This window comes from Gossypium hirsutum, chromosome D10 (assembly GCF_007990345.1).
Source record: "Gossypium hirsutum isolate 1008001.06 chromosome D10, Gossypium_hirsutum_v2.1, whole genome shotgun sequence".
NCBI lineage: Eukaryota > Viridiplantae > Streptophyta > Magnoliopsida > Malvales > Malvaceae > Gossypium > Gossypium hirsutum.
The window spans coordinates 18,704,542-18,726,650 of NC_053446.1; the positions used below are offsets into that span (position 1 = coordinate 18,704,542).

A 22,109-nucleotide genomic window follows, 5' to 3' on the forward strand; every position below is an offset into this window, starting at 1 on the left:
ACATGTGCCAATTGAATTTTTTGAAAAAAAAAAGATGTGATGTGAATTGAGTATAAATTGGAAGAGGTGTAGTTTCAATAATTGAAAATATTACTTTAGTGGAAGCAAAATTAGAACTAATTAATTATTTGGCTTTATTACGTTTTTAGAATATTTTAATGGTTAATAATTAATTAATTAATTTTAAATTAATTAGAATAAAGTTGATTGAGTTGTCATCAAACTCAAAACTCAGTGGAAGAGTTTTATATGATAAATAGAACATCTACATCACGTAGATTAAATCCAATTTAACCGAAGAACACAGAAGAGATCTAGAAGGTGGGAAACTGCGAACTTAAAGGGAAGGGAATTTAAGGAGAGTTTACACCCAAAACAAAATCAAATACCCAAACCAATTCCAATTACATCTATTTGATACATATAAAAGAGTTGTTTGTTTCTTAGTTGCAACTGCGAGGCGAGTGAAAACAATACTCTGTATTTGGAATAACACCCAATTATTGTTTTATGTCCTAAGAATCAAGAGCAGAGCAGAGCAGAACGGAGAAGAAGAAGATGGAGAGGATTCTGTCGGCGGTAGGTGGAGGAGGAGAGTCTTTGTTAGGTAGCATGAAGATTGCAGTCCTGCCGATAGCCAAAGTGTTCACCATGTGTTTTCTGGGCTTTTTAATGGCTTCCAAGTATGTTAATATCTTGCCTGCTAACGGCCGAAAGCTTTTAAACGGGGTAATTTCTTTTTTCTTTGTTTAGATCAAAGGGTAATTTGATTTATTTATTTATTTTATTTTTTTGATTAACTTTGGACTTTGATGATGCCAGTTGGTGTTTTCTCTTTTGCTTCCGTGTTTGATCTTCTCTCAACTGGGACAAGCTATTACTCTGCAGAAAATGCTCGAGTGGTATGGACTCATGAGTCTGTTTTTCTTTCTTCTTGCATCTCTATCATGAAAAGTCTAGGCTATATCTTACCATTGGATTGGGTTGCAGGTGGTTCATACCTGTGAATGTTGTTCTCGGCTCTTTGGTTGGCTCACTCATAGGTTTCATTGTTGTAACCTTAGTCAAGCCTCCCTACCCATACTTCAAGTTCTCAATCGTACAAATCGGGATTGGTAAGCCACTCATATCAGTCGTTCTTTATTCACAGTTGATGCTGCCAATCTCTCTCTCTCTCTTTACAAGTGTCTTATTGCCTAAACCTTTGAGTTGTTTGTTTTATGTTATGAACCATTTAACACTTGATGCAGGAAACATTGGGAATGTACCACTTGTTCTGATCGCAGCTTTATGTAGAGATACATCAAATCCTTTTGGGGACACAGACACTTGTACCACTCAGGGAACTGCATATATTTCATTTGGACAGTGGGTATGTTTGCTTTTAACCAATTAATCTTATGTGCCAAGTTAGTCACAACACTTTATATATGGATTTTTGTGTATTTTCTGCACTGATTGTGATGAAAATCTGTTTGCGGGAAAGAAAATACAACTTTTCTTTTAATTGTTTAATGCCAATTCAACTGTTTATTTGGAATTTTACTTTTCATAGGAAAAATATGGTACCTTTAGTTTTTTTTAAGTAATGGACACTATACGAATGAGTTTTAACCATAATATATATCAGGTTGGCGCAATCATTCTATACACATATGTATTTAATATGTTAGCTCCTCCCGTGGAAGGTACCTTTGACCTTGAAGATGCAAGTCTTCCCCTTAAGATCCCTCAGAAGGATGTCTCTCCTGAGCAAGCTCCATTGCTGGTGCAAGAGGATGCATCAGTGGATTCAGATAATTCAGATACGAAAGGAAAGGTGAGATCAGGTTTATTTGAATTTGTTCTGTATTTTGCTTTGCAACAAATGTTTTCTGATCATTCAACTATCTCGGATCTTTGTGCAGATTAAAAGTTTTCTTGTTTTTATTTATGAGAAGTTAAAGCTCAAGCAGATTCTTCAACCTCCTATTATTGCTTCAGTAAGTTGCACTCATTTTTTGGGTTTCTTTTATGAATTCGTGTAGCGAAAAAACTGCTAGTTTACCTTCCAAATCACTGTCAAATCTCAAATTTTAGATTGGTAATGCAATGTGGGTAGAAATACTGCACGTTCGTGGTTTAATTTAATTACCTGAATACTTGTGAAGTGTAAAGAGAAGGTAAAATTCTGTTGAACATATTGTTCAGCTCTCGCCCTTGTTTGTTGTTGGAGTGACAGTTTTCAGTTCTGAACTCGAAATGTCTAAGTGTGTTGTCTCTGTCCAGGTTTTAAGGATTGATCACAAACTTTTTGATAGATGAAGGGAAAAAGAAAAATATAAGAAACTGTAGTTATGGATTGGATTTTACTTTTTTCAGTAACTATAAATGTTTAAGTGCTTTTAATTAGTTTCATGTTTATTTTGGTGAGTAAAATATACTTATAAAGTGTTTCTCTTTCTTTTTCTTTTTTGCTTATAAATTGGCGATTGTGTACTTACTGCAGATCCTAGCCATGATTCTTGGTGCAGTGCCGTTTCTAAAGAAATTAATATTTACAAGTGATGCTCCACTTTATTTCTTGACAGATAGCTGCATTATTCTTGGGTAAGTTTTGCATGTTCTTATGAAAATAAGTATTTGGTTACTTTTAATTGTATTTGAGTTTGTGATTTGTTAATCATTTTTCATGTTAACAGGGAAGCCATGATCCCATGCATTTTGCTGGCACTAGGAGGCAATCTTGTTGAGGGTAAGTTAAAAATATCTTTATTCTTGTTTTTCTTATATCATCGGTTTTGCCATATGATTCTAAGTATAGGAAGCAATTTTTTACATGAGAAGGAATTTGATGAATTCGCAGGACCCGGACCAGGAAGTTCAAGAATTGGTCTAAAAACACTTGCTGCTATAATTTTTGGGCGTCTATGCTTGGTGCCTCCTGCAGGACTTGGCATTGTGATGATGGCTGATAAGCTTGGTTTTCTTCCTGCTGGTGATAAGATGTTTCGATTTGTTCTTCTTCTTCAGCATTCAATGCCAACATCTGTGCTTTCTGGTAATAACTCAATTTTTTAGTAAATGAGAAGTATATATCTGATTTTCTAATATCAATTTGATCAATAATTTTATCAAATTTAAAATTTGTAAATTGACCAGATAACAAAGTTATATTTCAACTGTTTTGGTTAATAATATAAAAGATTTACTTGGAATGTTGTTGGCTTATTAACAGGTGCTGTTGCTAATTTAAGAGGATGTGGAAAGGAGTCAGCTGCTGTGTTGTTTTGGGTTCATATTTTTGCAGTTTTTTCCATGGCAGGATGGATTATTCTCTATTTGTACATACTTTTCTAAAATTGTTTCAAGCTCCCATTGCTATAGTAACAGCCGCAGTTTTTTGGGTATTTTATCTATTTCCATGAATGCTAGTATCAATAGCATAATGAAGAGAGATATGCATGTATAAGCTGTGATTGTGATTACAGTAGAGAAACTCTATTTTGCAAATTTTTTTTTTTGATAAATTTAGTGAAGTGTATGAAGACACATTGAAAATATTATTCTTTAATATAATACCTTTATTAGTTTTAAACTTTTATTTTTTGTTCAGTCTCGTAAGGATTAGTGTTTATTGTTACAGGTTACAGTGGCTAAAAGCAATTTTGGTGTTTTTTAGGGAATGGTGCTAAATTAGATGAGAATATACATGCAGATTGTTATGTCCTGTATATAATAGGATAATATTTAATAATATATGCAACCAATATAGATATATAGGCTCTGATTGTTAATATGATTACCTTTAAAATATGTACCCAGTTACATTTTAATCTCAATTGTTGCAAAAGTCATATATAAGAGGATTTTCAATAAATTTTAATATATAATAGGTATTCATAAATATATAAAAATGGTAGAGAATTTTGTAGATATTATACACAAAAAGCAGTGTTTATTAATGAAAGACAATCTTCTATATATATAACATTAATGATGTAGAGCAACTTTTTTATCTTGTTCTAAAAACTTTTAAGCAGTAAAAAAAAAGTATTAGTGGTTAGAAAAAATCTAGAGGAGGAGAAATTATGGAAAGCATTAGATATTTTAAAAGGTCAACAATGAATTCATGAAAATTGGGCTAAAGTTAGGTTTGTTAGATTAAGGAATATAACTAGGAAGGTTGATACAACGCAAAATTTTGATGAATAAGTGGTGAAACCAACTGTAGTATCAATGCCTTGGTGGTAAAGGGTTTTAGGTTGGGTGTGTGATTGTATTATTATATATCATTTTCAATTGTTTTATTGTGGTATTTTAGTTTGTTCATTTAACTGCCCTTTTTGTTTTTATATGAAAAGTTTGTATTGGGGTGATTGATTGTTTGTACAAGGGTTGTATGGAATTTATCTTAAGTGTTGTATTCTAATTTTTTTCTCGAAATAATATTTATCTTTTAGTGGAGGAAAAAAATTAATAAAACAATAATAATAAGTAAAAGTGGATGAAAAATACGGGAGAATTTTCATTGTTTAATTTTCACTTACAAGGTGCTATTTATAAGCTCCTTTACATTCGGTTAATAAATGTATTACATTTAATCAATAAATGTAAATTAAGTTTTCTTAATTACTCCATTTAATCATCTTCTGATTATAAATGAAGTAAAGAGTTTTATCTCATTACTTTAATATGTTTAAAGGGGTTATTGACATTCATTTAATGTATTTACAACACTCCCCCTTGATGTCTTTTAAATAAAAATGTGCCTCATTAAAACCTTTATTAAGAAAAACCCTGTGGGATAAAAACCTAATGAAGGAAAAAGAATACACAATCTCCTATTACAAGTTGCATCGTTAAAAACTTTTACCAGGGAAACCCAATGAGACAAAACATTGGTTAAAGAAAAAGAGTACAACGTGTTTTAGACTCCCCCTAATGGAACCATCACATTATATCTTTGAGTCGATGCATTCGAATTTTGTTTCGTAGTCTTTCAAATGTTGAAGTTGGCAATGCCTTGGTAAAAAGATCTGTTAAATCATCACTAGAACGAATTTGTTGAGCTTCTGTATCACCTTTCTTCTCAAGATCATGAGTGAAGAATAATTTTGGTGAAATATGTTCCGTTCTGTCACCTTTGATATAATCACCCTTTAATTGAGCTATACATGCTGCATTATCTTCGTATAAGATAGTTGTCATATTTTCCTGTAAAGGTAAATTACATATCTTCTGGATATGTTGGGTTAATAACCTTAGCCAAACACATTCCCGGTTTGCCTCATGCATTGCAATTATTTTAGCATGATTTAAAGAGGCAGTAGCTAATGTCTTCTTTGTCGAACGCCATGATATGGCAGTATCTCCACATGTAAATAAATATCCCGTTTGAGATATCTAAATAGGAATTTTGAATTATTTGAATAAAATAACCCCATATCAATGGTCCCTCTGAGATATCTAAATACATGTTTAATTCCATTCCAATGTCTACGTGTTGGACAAGAACTAAATCTTGCTAACAAGTTTACAGCAAAAGCTATATTAGGTCTTGTGCTGTTTGCAAAATACATCAATGCTCCTATAACACTTAGATATGGTATTTCAGGACCAAGAAATTCTTCATCATTCTCGCAAGGATGAAATTGACCTTTATTCACATCTAACGATCGTACAACCATCAGGGTACTCAATGGATGTGTTTTATCCATATAAAATTTCTTTAAGATATTTTTCATATAAGTTAACTGATGGACATGAATTCCATCTTTTAAATGCTCGATCTGCAGGCCAAGACAAAACTTCAATTTTCCAAAATCTTTAATCTCAAATTTCTTCTTTAAATAATTTACTACATTTTGAAGCTTTTCAGGAGTTCTAATAATATTTTGATCATCAACATAAATAGAAATTATCACAAAGTTTGATCCATACCTCTTTATAAAAACACATGTGCAGGTTGAATCCTTTTTATAACCTTCTTTTAACAAATATTCACTAAGACGATTGTACCAGATCCGTCCAGATTATTTTAATCCATATAAACTTTTCTTTAATTTGATTGAGCAATTTTCCCGGGAAACTCTATACCCTTCAGGTATTTTAAATCATTCTAGGATTTTCATATAAATTTCACTATCAAGTGTACCATATAAATAGGGTGTAACAACATCCATTAGACACATGTCAAGTTTTTCACGTACTGCCAGACTAATAAGGCATCTAAACGTGATTGCATCCACCATAGGAAAATATGTCTCTTCATAATCAATGCCAGGCCTTTGCGAAAATCCTTGTGCAACAAGTCGTGCATTATATGTTACGATTTCATTTTTCTCATTTCATTTTCGCACAAATATTCATTTATATCCTACTGGCTTTACATATTTAGGTGTTTGGACTATAGGTCCAAAAACCTCACGTTTAGAAAGTGAATTTAATTCTACATGAATTGCGTCTTTCCATTTTAGCCAATCTTTTCTATTTCTACATTCCTCAATAGATTTAGGCTTAGGATCCTCATTTTCTTTTGCTATTTCAATAGCAACATTATAAGTAAAATTGTTGTCGATAACTATATTTTTTCAGTTCCATCTTTTTCCTGAAGTAACATAACTTATTGAGATTTCTTAGTTATATCTTTGACCTTCCACGCTTCAGGCGTGAATTACTTTCTTTTGCACTAACAATTTGCCCTATTGGGATATCAATTCGTATTGGAGCATTTTCATCTGGTATATGAGATTTTGTAATTCTCTTTAGGTCAGTAAATGAATCTGACAGTTGATTGGCTATGTTTTGCAAATGTATGATCCTTTGAACTTCTTGTTCACATTGACTTGTGCGAGGATCTAATTGAGATAATGATGATCCATTCCATGTAATTTCTTTTACTAGTTGTATTTTCTCTCCCCCTAATGTTGGGAATGTTGTTTTATCCAAATGAAAATCAATAAATCGTACAGTAAATAAATCTCCAGTTAATGGTTCAACATATTTAATTATAAAAGGAGATTCATAACCAACATATATTCCTAACCTCCTTTGAGGACCCATCTTTTTGTGTTGTGGTGGAGTAATTGGAACATATACTGCACATCCAAAAATTCTAAGATGGGAAATATTTGGCTTCTGACCAAAAGCCAATTGTAATGAGGAGTACTTATTATAACTTGTTGGCCTTAAGTGCACAAGTGCTGCTGTATGCAAAATAGCATATCCCCAAGCTGTAATAGAGAGTTTTATTCTCATAAGCAATAGTTGAGCTATTAGTTAGAGGCGTTTGATAAACGATTCAGCTAAACCGTTTTGTGTATGAACATGAGCTACAAAATGTTCAACTTTTATCCCAATTGACATACAATAATCATTAAAAGCTTGGGATGTAAACTCACCAGCATTATTAAGACGAATAATTTTGATTGCGTTATCTGGAAATTGTGCTCTTAATCAAATAATTTGAGCAAGTAGTCTCGCAAATGCCAGGTTGTGGGTCGATAATAAACACACATGTGTCCACCTACTAGATGCATCTATTAATACCATAAAATATATGAATGGTCTACATGGTGGATGAATGGGCCCACATATATCACCTTGAATACGTTCCAGAAATGCGGGAAATTCAATCCCAACTTTAGCTGGTGATGGTCTAATAATCAATTTTCCTTGAGAACAAGCCACATGAGATAAATCCTTAATTCAGGAATCTTTTGGTTCTTTAATGGGTGTCCAATTAAATTCTCGATGATTCTTCGCTTCATAATAGATCCGAGATGACCTAATCGGTCATGCTAAATAGTAAAAGTATGTGGTTCTACAAACTTCTGGTTTGTAGTAACATGTGACTCAATTGCACTAATATGTGTATAATATAAACCTGATGAAAAAGCAGGTAGCTTTTCCAAAACATATTTCTTTCCACGTTCAACATTTGAAATAGGGGTGAGCATTCGATCGAATCGAATCGAAAATTTTCGAGTTAATCGAGTTTTCGAATCTCATTTTATCATCCTAACTTTATTTGAAGTTTTCTCGAATCGAGTCGAGTGAGATGGAATTCGAATCGAATCGAATCGAATCGAATATATTTGTTCGAGTTAAATTTTAAAAAATAATTTTGGGTCCTTGTAACCATTGTCACCCATCGTAATAAAATTTGTCCACCTTAATCAAAATTTTTATTAACTTTCATCACTTCATAATTTATTTATTAATTTTTTATATATTGGTTAGCTTCTTTGCTTGCTTAGTTGTTTCAATTATCTTCAGATTCTTGTCACTATGTATTTTAGAATTAAAAAATATATTAAATGTAAAAATATAATTTTTTTTAATAAAAGTTATTTTAAAAATAAAATGTGAAATTGATACCAATATAAAATTTTAACACGAATATTTTATGGCATAATTAATAATTCAATTTTAATATAAATATTCAATATGACTAAACAATTCAATAATATAAATAATATAAAATGTGAAATTTAATTTAATAATATAAATAGTAGATATAAATAAAATTATTACTATTTATGTTTAGTGATTTTTTTTGGATAATTTTGATTTTTTATTTGAGAGTAAAGGGTGAGAAGTAAAAATTTAGGGGAAAAATAAAAAAGTTGTGGGAATAAAAGTTTGAGGGAAAGTAAATAGGGGGAGTAAAATTTTGGAAGGAAAATATTAAAAAAAATTGGAGGGGGGAGGGTTTGGGATAGATGAGAGGTGAGATGGGAAGGGAATAAAAGTTTTAGGGGAAAAGTGGGAGGGAGTAAAAATTTTGGGGGAAAATAAAAGGTTTTGAGGGTTTTGGTAGTAAAATTTGAGAAAAAATAAATGGGAGAGTAAAATTTTGGTGGGAAATGGATTTTAGGTAGATTGGGGGGTTGGGAGGGGAGGGGAGTAAAAGTTTTGGGGGAAAGTGGGAAGGAGTAAAAGTTTTGAGGGAAAAGTAAAAAGGTTTGGGAGTTTGGGGTAAAAATGTAAAATATTATAGTTTGATATTCGAATTATTCGAATTATTCGAGTTATTCGAATTCGAAAACTCAACTTGATTCGAACTCGAAATTCGAAACAAAAGTTCGAGTTAATTCGAATAACTCGATTAACTCGAATAACTCGATTCGTTTAACTCAAAATTCAAAATTTTTTTTGATTTTTTCGAGTCGAATCGAGTTTTGCTCACCCCTAATTTGAAATATATAGATATTCAATATTTTTCTCATTCATAGTCTCAGTATGATATCCATTAAGACGAATATCTTTAAAACTTAATAAATTTCTTTGAGACTTAGTGGAATATAAATCATCTTCAATGACAAATTTTGTACCTTTAGGTAATCATATAATAACTCTTCCAGAGCCTTCAATATGTTTTGAACTACCCGATATTGTATTAACATGGGCGTTACTTATTGTCAAAAGGGAAACATATTTTTTTATCTTTGAGTATCGTATGTATTGTAGCACTATCTGCAAGACACATGTCTCCATTGATTTTGGGTCCATCGAAATTTTGTTGAATATTCATATTCTTCATAAAAACAAACAAAATATAATATGAGAAACATTGTAAATATTTATTAAATATATAAATTATTCTTTATGCAAGAAGATAAAGTATACTTAAAACAACATAAAAATGTCAAAATAACATCAATTTTTCCAATGATTCTCAAAGAAATCTGCCATATCTAGGTGAGTTATATTATTAAGATCATTAAATTTATCATCCTCGTAGGCATGATCAGTTTTAGTATTATAGTGAATATCTTCATCTTTTGCCTTAATTTCATCATTTTGGGATATAAAATTTGTCTCTATATACTTTCCCTTCTTTTTAATAGACGTTTGATAAAGTTTTACCAAATGCTTAGACGTACCACAGGTTCGTGACCAATGCCCTTTCATACCTCATCGGTAGCATATATCATCAACAATCTTTGAAGGATTATTCTGACCGCTTCTTTCTTGTCTTTCATTGTTATTCTTTTTTTGGTGATTAGAAGTATCGTTGTTATGACCACCATGATAACAATTACTAGTACGTCCTAAACCATTTCCCCTACTACGCCTATGACCACAGCTGCGACATCTATATTTTCTATTTTCATAATTATTGTGTACTGCTACATTCACTTCAGGGAATGGTGCAGAGCCAGTGGGACAAATTCCATGATTTTTCATCAACAACTTATTATTTTGTTCAGCCACCAAAAGATATGAAATCAATTCAGAATACCTTTTAAAACCTTTTTCACGGTATTGCTATTGCAGGAGCACATTAGTAGCATGAAAGGTTGAAAATTTTTTCTCTAACAAGTCATCATCAGTTATGTTTTCTCCACATAATTTTAGTTGAGAACTAATTTTAAAAAGTACTAAATTGTATTCACTTATAGTCTTAAAATCTTGCGACCATAAGTGCATCCAATCATAATGAGCTTTAAGGAGTATCATCGTTTCTTAATGTCAAATTGTTCTTTCAAATTTTTCCACAACTCAATAGGGTCTTTCATAGTGAGGTATTCCACTTTTAATCCTTCATGTAGATGATGACAGATGAAAATCATTGTTTTTTCCTTGTCTTGATTAGATGCTTCTTTATATGCAAATATAATATTTCTTAGACCTTTAGCATCTAGGTAAATTTCAGCATCTAACACCCATGACAAATAATTCCTGCCTGAGATGTCTAAGGTCGCAAATTCAAGTTTAGCAAGAGTTGACATTATAATCACTTGAATCAAAATAAAAAAATATTAGTAAAATAATAAGCATGCTCAATCGTAAAATAATTCAATTATATATACCAAATTTGCTAAATACACTACAACAAAACAAGCCTATCGCGACACTTTTTTTTGATCTAAGATGACGCAAAAAAATGTTGGCATAGGTTTCGCAATGCTTCTCTCGACGCTTTCAAAAGGGTTGTTTATAATACAGTTGGCGTAGGCTCCACGACACTTTTTCAAAGGTGTCGGCATAAGTCAACATAAGTCGACCCTTATTGAAGGGTTGGGAAAGACCTAGTCAAGGCCAACCTTTAAAAAGGGTTGGGATAGACCAGTCTAAGGTAACCTTTAAAAAAGATTGGGACAGAATTGTCGAAACCATTTTTATTTTTGAAAAAAAATGGCGATCAACTTTGAAAATGAAAATGGGAGTCGCCACCGATCTTTTATTAAGGTGTGACCGGTTCACCATTAAAAATAATTTTAAATCTGTGAATTTTGAGAAAACAGGTTCGGGAGTCGGTTACGTACGAGAAAGGGTTAGCACCCTCGTAACGCCCAAAATTGGTACCGATTTGATTGTTCAATGTTTTATTGTCAAATTTTTGAAAAGATTTTTAAAAATACGATCCTTGATGAGAAAACTTGGATGAACTAGCTTGAATGATAAGACCACTTATTTCGAAGAAATAAGTTATCACACCCAGTGAGTTAGGGTGTTACAATTCTATCTTCAAAATTAAATGTGTTCCTTTTTTATGAAAATCATGAGTTTAAAGAAGGTTACTTGATTGTTTAAGTCAATCGAGAAATCAGAATCCAGTGAGTTAGGATTCAATTTCTCGAAATTCTTAAAACTCAAATATTGCCTTTATTTTTTGAAAATCAAGACAATAAAATGTCACATCCAGTAAGTTAGGATCCAACATGTTGGAATCTTAAGAGCTTTATTTTAACAATTGTATGGTTTTAATAAAATGGGTACTTGATGATGTAAACTCGTTAAGAAGAATTGAAGCCCAGTAAGTTAGGGCACAATTCTTTCGAGAGCTCGTAAACACCAAGCCCCTTTTAGGAATTTTGAAATAAGATGATTATAATGCTTTTGTAAAACATTATTTTTAAAACCAATATGGTATAATTGAACACCAATGTACAATGTAATAGGATAACTCGCAATCTAATCATACACAAAATATTTAGCAAACAATAGGTAAATTCAAACAAGAATAGCAACAATAATTTTAAGCACATTAAGCAAATACCAATATTGACAAATGAAAATTAAAAGAATTAATAATCAATTTCAAAAGACACATTAAGGTAAAAAATATATCATCTCAACAATGATTTAAAAAAGTAACAATACAATTGAGTCTGGGAGTAGATTTAAAAGAAAATTAAGAATGATGTTAAATAAAATAACTTTATTTGAATGAAATTTGAAGTGAACATTATAGTACAAGCATGGAACTAGAATAAATATTTCATAAGCATATTGTAAATAATAATATATAATAATGTACATTGGAATGAATACAATATTGGAATATTTTAAATAAGTAGATTACATAGAAATTGGTTTAAAGGAATATAACTTGAAATCAATGATAGATTATACACATTAAATTATTATAAAAATAAAATTATATAATAGGAACACATGATAAAATATTGATGTATCGTAATGAAACAATGTTTTCATAATAATATAGCAAATCTAAAAAACAATGCATGATGACAAATCTAAAATACTGAAACAAAGAATTTGATTTACAAATAAAAATAAATAAACAAAATTGAATGCCCTTTTTTACAAAAAAAATTAAAATCAAAATCATGAAATATACTAATAATAAATATGAAAAGAGGTAAGTAACAGAAATATAAAAGATATAAAAAAACAAAAACAAAAAGAATACTAGCAACTACTAAAAAAAATTATAAAATTAAAGAAAATACTAAAATAATAATGAACATAACAAAAAAAGACTTAAATTAAAATCAAGATTTTTGAAGGTTCATATTTGCAATCGATTCAAAACCCAGGGACTAAAACATCAATTAGACGCACAGATCCGGATATCCAAAATCAAACATGGGAAACGGCACCGTTTGAACATGGATCCATTTGGAATCGGAACCAAATATGCGGTATAAATTAAAAAAATTGAAGAAAACCAAACTGAAACAATACAAAAAAAAGAGGACTGATTGCGCAAAAAGACCAACGAGCGAAAGTGCGCGGATCCTCCCCGGGTCGGGTCACTGCACGGGTCGCATGCCTCTAAACAGCGTCATTTTACAAGCGTCATAAAAGCCAGAGAATTTGCTAATCTATTGACTATTTCAGAATAAAAAAGAAAAGAAAAAGATAAAAAAACCCTAAGGGTTTCATTGCCTTCCCAAGTGCCGCTCTCCACCTCGACTCTGATCATACCAGAGGAGGACGCGAGCTTCAATGGCGCCGATGTCAAGGTAATATCCCCTCCTTTCTTTGTGTTTTATCTCATGCATAAGAACGCAAAAAAATAAACGATGAACCCACAAAAGAAATTGAAAGTCGTCTCAGTTTCCTCTTTCTTTTTTTGTTACACAAGATTCATAATAAAAAAACAGAAAAGAAAAAAACACAGAAAAAGATGAAAAGAACACCTTCCAAACTCAGTTTTTTTGCTTTTTTCTCTATTGATCTGTGTGTTTTTTTCTTACAAATGCCGAAAAATGGCTTTATATCGCCAAAAATAAAATGAAAGTTTCAAAAGAAAATCTATTTCGCTTCTTTTTTTTTGTTCTTTCTATTAGCTGGCCTCTTTGTTTTCTGCTTTTCTATTCCTTTGTTGCAGGTACATGCTCGGATGGGGCATACGGAGGCGCGGTGACATGGAGAGGATGCGTGGTGGTATGGCTCGGCTGCTTACGGAGGCTGGTCACGTGCGGAAGGCTTGGTACGTGGCTAGCGGCGGCTGAGGTAGATAGTTGTTTTAGGGTTTTATTTTGAAAATGTTTTAGGGCTAGGTATGTGGGTCAATGGTTTGGGCCTTATTGGGTATTAGGAAATTCAGGTTTGGGCTATTTTGTAGTTGGGTTTTAGGTTTAATTTTTTTGGTATGTAATTAGGTGGTGGATTGGGTAAGGTTAAGTGGATATTTGGATTTTGTATTTTTTGATTTGGTTTATGTATTTGTGTTTTTGGGCCGGGCAAATTTGAGCCATTACAAGAATCTCTAAGGCAACCTTAAATAGGTTGGTATAGATCTTGTCTAAGGCAACATTTAAAAAAGTTGGGATATACCAATCTAAGGCAACCTTTAAAAAAGTTGGGATAGACTTTGTCTAAGGCAACCTTTAAAATTATTGAAGGGTTGGGAAAGACCTAGTCAAGGCCAACCTTTAAAAAGGGTTGGGATTGACCTAGTCAAGGCCAACCTTTGAAAAAGGTTGTGATAGACCTATCTAAGGCAACCTTAACAAGGTTGGGATAGACTAGTCTAAGATAACCTTTTAAAAAAGTTGGGATAGACCTTATCTAAGGCAACATTTAAAAAAAGTTGGGATAGACATTGTCTAAGGCAACCTTTAAAAAAGATTGGGATAGAATCGTCTAAGGCAACCTTAAATAGGTTGGTATAAACCTTGTCTAAGGCAACCTTTAAAAAAGGTTGGGATAGACCAGTCTAAGGCAACCTTTTAAAAATGTTGGGATAGAGCAGTCTAAGGTAACATTTTAAAAATGTTAGGATAGACCTTGTCTAAGGCAACTTTAAAAAAAGGTTGGGATAGACTTGTGTAAGGAAACCTTCAAAAAAGGTTGGGATAGACTTGTCTAAAGCAACCTTAAAAAGGTTGGGATAGATTAGTCTAAGGTAACCTTAAAAAGGTTGGGATAGACCTTGTCTAAGGTAACTTTTAGAAAAGGTTGGGATTGACCTGTCTAAGACAACCTTAAAAATGTTGGGATAGACCCGTTTAAAGCAACCTTAAAAAGGTTGGGATAAGCCTTTTCCAAGGCAACTTCAAAAAAGTTGAAATAAACTCTTCTAAGGCAACCTTAAAAAGGTTAAGGTAAACCTGTCTAAGGAAAACTTAAAAAGGTTGGAATAGATCTTTGTCTCATGTCCAATTTTTTTACGACGTTTTCCCTGATTTTTAAGAGCCTATTTTGGTGAAATATGAGCAAATTTATATGTATTGGGTTTGGAAAATTTTGAGACAATATTAATTGAACAATTAATTAACATAAAATGATCATATAAATACAAAATTACCATTAAATAATGTAGTTAGTAATTTATATACAAAATCCTAATAGAAGCAGTCAACAAGTTGCGAACATGTTGTCGACCTATTTCACATGACATCCAAAAATTATACAAAATCCTAATAGAAGCAGTTAACACGTTGCAAACATGATGCCAACTTGTTTCCCATGAAATCAAAAAATTTTGGGACAACTACATTCATCAACCACTATAACATATATATATAATACATAATATGCAGTAAGCCTTATTCATCATCATCCGAACTGAAGGCTTTATCATCAAGTCTGCTACTCTGAAATTCAACTGCAAAAATAGCAATGTACATTTTCTATTTATACGAGTTAGATGAGAAACAACATGAACACATGGGAAGAATATTTTAGTATTAACCAAATAAAAATAAATTGAAGTTAAATAAAGAATTTTCATTAGTACATCCACTAGTTATAAGTTGAGCAAGCAATGAAGACATTAAATAAGAACCTAGCATTCAGTTACAACAATCAATGTCTATTAAACCATTAACAAACTTATTAACAGTCTAGTTATAAAATAGTCACCTTACTATGCTTATTATGACGAACCTTGTACTTACTTGACATTCCCTTTGCCATACACTCGTTGAGGAGAGCCCTATACTTTTTCTCACGAGCATCCATCATATCCATGAACTTTGCCTCTCGAATTTCAATTAATTTCATAAATCTTTCATCTACCTCAGCTATCAAATGAGCTTCTCGCTCTGCGGCCTCCGTACGAAATCGAGATTCAGCTTCCTCGAGTAGAGTTTTCTTTCGAACTGCTTGTTTGGTTTGAATTGTTTGTATTCGCTCGACATTTTTAGCGCTCATCTCTTCAATCAATGTACTGATGGCCGATGTAGATGGCTTGATCGGGTGGCTGAACCATAGCCAAACAACCTGGATTTGGTCATCCCACGTCCATATCCCAACATTTTTCCATCCTTGTCAGGGCCGAACACTTATGTATACACCTCGTTTTCTAATGCAATATTATCTTGACGCGCGAAAAAACTCTCAGGTGTTGGCATAAAGTCTTTAACCCTCTTTCATGCTCCATCCTACAGTTCTATTTCATTAGAAAAAATTATTTTGAAAAAAAAGAGTAAAATTGATGTCAAAATAAATATAAATAAATATAAATAATACTCATTTGTTTCTTACATAAACCTGTTCTACTGCCTCACTGCTCAATTTCTCACACCCATCTTTTCCCAAATGTTGAAATCTAAACTGCTCCAAACGTGAGGGTTCACCGCCTTCTTTCTCAGCCTATTATACAACAAAACAATAGTTGTTAACAATATTCACGAATGAGCGCAGAATATTTAATATAAGTTACATATTGATTAATATGTAATACCTACAAATTGTGCATTGAGGGCCACATATTCTATGTTACCAGCGGTGTGTGCATAATGCACCTTTGTTCGGGATTCTTTCGCCTTTTCTGATTGTGTCTATTGTTTAAATTAATGAGAAAAAATATGAGAGTAATAGGAAAGCTAAGTTTATTATGCCTCATTCAACAAATCACACATATATGCACCCCTACTTTGATCATATCGTAAGTGGAAGCAGAAAAAATAGGACATTTAGCCTAATAAAAGTGCATACCGCAACTTGTGGTGTTCCCCATCGCTCCACTAGCCGCTTCCATTGATCATCATGCACACCAAAAGGATTTTTTTCATATATTTCTTCAACCAGTCGACCTTCTTGGACCATCTCTTTGTAGTATCTAGTTTTCAAAGTTGATTTAAACTCCCTCCAGAGTTTTCCAACATGTGAGAGGATGTCAGAGTCCTCCACCTTACCTTAGAGATCAAACTTTTCCTACACCTATAAAAAATTAATGTAACAACTACTCATTACATACAATTTCAAATAATATAAAATTATTGCAATACATTAAATTAGAAAATGATTATGTATTACATACATGAACGATTCTCAATATGTTTTCCAACACATACTTAGAAAGATGTTTCCAATGTTTTGTGTTCAAAGGACAGATAGAACCAGTCCTTGCAATTGTATCGAGAAATTCAGCCAATTTGGACGCTTCCTTCCTAATAGGCTGGCCATATTGGTTGGCATCTACTACTATACGAGTTTCAGGTTGAAGATTCCTTATATCTTTCATGTTTGTAGGCCCTCACTTTCTCTTAGTACAATTAGTAGCCTCTGTCAAAAGTAACAATTATAGTTTAGATATGAAAATGGAACAAAAAAAAATATGTATCAATGTAAAAAAATAAATATGATGCAGGAGCAAATTATGAATATGGTAAAATAAAAAATACCAATATTAATTATATAAAAGCATAATAAAAGATTTTATTTATCATCAAAAAAATACATAAACAAGTTTCTTTTATGCTATTGCTTGTAATGTGAAAGTGCCTCAAATAAGGCTAAAGTCAGAGAAGCATCAAATTTCTTTATTTAAGAGAAGGGTTTTTGAATGATTTTAGTTTTAAACTTGATTCACCAATAATAGGAGTCTTCAATATGAAGCATAGGTGAGTCAAAAGAGTACCCTCTTCCCTTGGTAACAAGAAAGGTGGGGAATCTGTGATGCAAATGGCAATGTTCAACAGTTCAAATAACAAGATTCTTTTTAACTCGAACTTAATTTCGAAATCTTGCTGAAATTTTTAATCAGAAAACTGAAATTTTTTTTAACAATAACAAAAATTCTTTGTGTTTGTTCAAATAACAAAAATTTTCATAGCTAAAAAAAAGTGAACTCTGATTAATAAAAAAATTCGAGTTAAATTTTAATTTTACAGATTTATTGTTTGATTTAATAAAAGAGTTAACTTTTATAATGCGAACTCTATGCTAGCCGTTTGATGAAAAAACTAAAAAGGCAATAAAAGGTAACCTTTGAGGATGCCATATAGAAAAATTGGAAAATGTGTAATTAAACTTCTACAAGCTCAATCGGTTACCACTTTAGAGAAGATAGAGAAAACTCACCCAAACTCTATGTTTAATGCAATTTTTTTTTATATTTGAGAAAGGGTTAAAGCAGACTCTCTTTTGATTTCTCTCAAGTTATCAACTATTAGAGATAAAATCTTTTATATTTTTAAAACAAACTTCTCGTCTTCTGAAAAATTCTTCAGATTTCTCTAACTCTTAACTCTTTGAGGTAAAATATTCTTGGTTTTTTTTGTTTTGTTTTTCCTCTTACCCCTCCAAATATTTTCTTAAAGGAGTCACTTCCTCTTGAGAGAAGCCCTTGCATGCAAGGATAAACTTTTGGAAAAATAAAAAATAAAAATCTAAGAATACTCAGAAAGAAGTCAATCATTTGTGAAACAGTCAAATACCAGACAATCAAAACTAGCCCCATTCCAAATCTTGCCCACTAAAGAATAGCTAAATCCGTTGAAGAACTAAGAGAAATGTAAAAACCCATCAAGTTTAAAAAAGCAAAGAAATGGTCCGAAAGTTGTGAAAAAGGATAATGCAGCAAAAAAATAAGAGGAATCTATGAAGAAAAGAAAACAAAACAAAAAATCCGTACAATAATGGAGTGCAAAAGAAGAGCAACGACAAAATGGTAGCAAATAGAAATATCAGTGGGGCAAAAAAACAAACACAAAGTTAAAGCTGAAATTTTTTGTTTTCTCTGTATATTGTGAACAAAAAGAAAACTAGACTATGAAGCCATTAGCCATTAGTCAACTTAATCATAGAAAGAATAAGTACCAGAGAAAGAATAAGTACCAGCAGAAGGTAATAAACGAGTTTAAAACCAGAGAAAGAATAAGTGAGAAGGCAATGAAAGTACCAACCAGAGTTGCAGGAACTTCTTCCGCTAATTGAGTTTGAGTTTCTTCTCCCGTGCTTTGACTATCGGTAGCAACACTTCCCAAGGTGTTCTAACCTGTCGAAGAACCCCTCGGAGAGAATTGTACACCTTTTAATGTTCGCATTTTACCAATCATTTTCCTAGAAAATAGAGTCGTAATGGTTAACGATGAAGCACCCAGCAGAGCACCGAAAAAGTCATGGGTTTTGAAGAGGAGGAAAAATCGGGAAAAATATGAATTTTCAACTTCCTGTTGCCGGAAAACTTGAAACCGACTGTAAATTTAGAGCAATGTTTGCTTCTTTATTTACTTACCTTTTATTTTAGCTTTTAGGGTTTGGCCGACAATTTTAAAGTCAAAAGATGGAGAACGTCCATTCTATTGGCTTTTAAAAATCAATATTTTATATAATGTTAAACTATTAATGATTAATATGAAATTAAAAATGTTTAATTTTTTCACATATTGAATAATCTTGCATTCCAGATTTTATAAATATATAAATATATATGTAAAAATATATAAATATATAAAAGCATATAATTTTATAAATATATATTATAAAAAATTATATATATAAGTTTACAAAAATATATTATAAATTTAGAAAATATGTATTTGTTATATAAATTAGTGAATGAATAATTTCAAATGAATGAAAATTATGGGCTTTTATATATTTGAATATTTTTATAAATTTATATTCTACTCAATTTTCAAAATAGTAACCTAAAAATTGATTTTCATAAAAAAAATTAAAATTAACAAAAAAAACAAATCAAACCTAAACAAATGATTATCAAAATTCTTGCCTAAATTCATTCTTAATGTGAAAAAAATAATATTTTTAATTAATTTATATATTTATTTGTTTGTTTAACTTATGTTTGTTGCGTGGCTAATTGAGAAGATGCCTCGTTACACCACTAGGTTGGTCAAAATTACCACATCAACACAAACTAAGTTGGTACAAATGATCAAGTTAACCCTAAATAAAATAAACCCAGTACTGAAAATGAATCTTATAAGTTGAATAAGATTATATTCTTGGCTTCCAACAGTATATAATTTCATAATTTCTATAACCCAAAATGTCTTCAAGTGTAAAAATGAACATACATAGATGTTAATGTAATATGAATGTCATGTTCATCTAAGTGCTCTATTTATTTTGGGCAATTCATTTTGCTATATTGCATTGAAAATGTCAATTACAGTAAATCTTTGCACTTCAAAACATTGCTCTTGTTCAAATTAAATCTAAAATTATTAAGTTACAATATGATGATCACACTGCGGTTATTCATCATCTTACAAGGGTTTCAACGCTTAGATTGTACAAATCTCTTGGCTTTATTCCGATAACATGAAGCCATCCTTCACTCTTGCCATCCTCGACATAAAATACTTGTTTCGCTTGAGAAGCCAGTATGTATGGATTGTCCGAATTGCGATTCCCTGTATGGATAAGCTCAAAAAATTTCACCATAATAAAACCATTTGCATCCTTCTTCATACTCCTAGGAGATTTAATATTCACCCAATCACATCTAAGCATGATAGCCCAAAACCTTTCATAATAGTTTAGCTCGATAATTTCAATGCAATTGCCATAATAGTTTCTCCCGTCAGCAAAAACTATCACGCCACTATTTTGAGTCTTACGATGTTGCTCACGTTTTTTAGTAGGACCCTAAAACCATTAATTATTAGCCCATCATATATGGAAACCACCTTATGCAGTCTTTGAGCAAGAGCAATTACATCAGCATCAACTTGTTCAACTTCCATATTTGGAATCTAACCATATAGTAGGAAATCAATTAGCTCTTAGTCTAAGAACAAATTTCTACAATGTTTAATCATTATATAAATAATACGATAAATTATTTTAACAGTGACAATTTACTTGCTTCGTAAGCCATTTTGGGAACTTTTCAACCAACCATTTGTCCTCTGTACATTTACTAATTTGAATGCCACCATAAGTAGCTCGCTCAGACTTCAAAAATTCCTTATAATATATTCAGTATTTTGCGAAAAATGTTGTCAACATGTATACAAATTAAGAAATATTACTTTATTTATCTATTGGTTAAGAAAAAGAACCGGCTGACAAGATTTTCCTCAGGAAACTCACTGACGGTATGGTGATAACTTACCACTATGCAATAGAACATAGCAGTTTGCTTGTGCAAGAGATCGCATGTCCAATATCTTCGTGTTCATGGTGCCAATTGGACGTCCTCTAAAAGAGAAAATGTACCATTTTTGAATATTCCCATCATTCCTGGGAGGACGGGAAAATATAGTCTCCACATCAGAAAAATGACGGGAGCAAAATGTAAGACATTCTGAAACTATGTACCCTTCAGCAATGGAACCTTCGGGATAAGCTCTATTTCGCACCAAAACTTTCAATCCCATAAGATACCTACATCACATACATATATTTTTACATACTTTTTATATACTATATTAAAATAATAAAAAATATTGTGAACTAATATTGATATATTTCATATACCTTTCGATCGGGTACATCCACCTGTATTGAACAGGTCCACCAAGCTTAGCCTCCATCGGCAAATGAATAATCAAATGAATTATGATTGTGAAGAAACTTGGAAGAAATATTTTCTCCATTTCACAAAGTGTTAACACGACTGGTATTTGAAGTTGATCAACTTCTTGTGGGTCAAGACTTTTTGCACAAAATCTCTTGAAGAAATCAGATAGATTTGTAATAACACATAGCTCCTTCTTTTCTACAACTCCTCTTAAGCATATAGGAAACAAATATTGCATGAGAATGTGACCGTCATGACTTTTGAGGTTGCTCACCTTGTGCTCTTTCAAATTCATGCATCGAGATATGTTTGATACATAACCATCAAGTACCTTCTAGTTCTTCACAATGGAAAGAATAATATCTCTTCCCTTTGATACAAGAGTGTAACACGCTTGCGATAGGTACTCTTTCCCATTTCTCATTTTTGGATGAAGATAACTTTGGATGCCAATATCTTGTAGGTCCTTACGTGCCTTGATATTATCTTTACCACCCTAAGAGAGATTAAGAAGGGTGTCAACGACATTGTCACATACGTTCTTCTTGATGTGCATGACATCCAAGTTATGTCGAAGTAGATTGTAACGCCAATACGGCAAGTCGAAAAATATGATCCTCTTCTTCTATAAAGTCTCGTCTTAATTTATGAGATTTGCTTCATCTCTCTCTACTACCAATATTTCAAAGTTGTTAAACAAATC

General features: G+C 31.8%; 1 protein-coding gene across 1 annotated transcript; it reads left to right on the top strand.

Annotated features, from left to right (window-relative positions):
- Positions 1 to 222: 222 nt before the first annotated feature.
- LOC107914517 (protein PIN-LIKES 6) lies at positions 223 to 3,577 on the top strand. Its single transcript, XM_016843457.2, has 10 exons — positions 223 to 729; positions 823 to 902; positions 991 to 1,115; positions 1,251 to 1,372; positions 1,631 to 1,819; positions 1,908 to 1,982; positions 2,489 to 2,589; positions 2,682 to 2,734; positions 2,846 to 3,040; positions 3,218 to 3,577. Exons 1-10 carry the CDS (start codon positions 559 to 561, stop codon positions 3,337 to 3,339), a joined length of 1,233 nt encoding a protein of 410 aa, XP_016698946.2. The 5' UTR covers positions 223 to 558; the 3' UTR covers positions 3,340 to 3,577.
- The last annotated feature ends 18,532 nt before the right edge of the window (positions 3,578 to 22,109 follow it).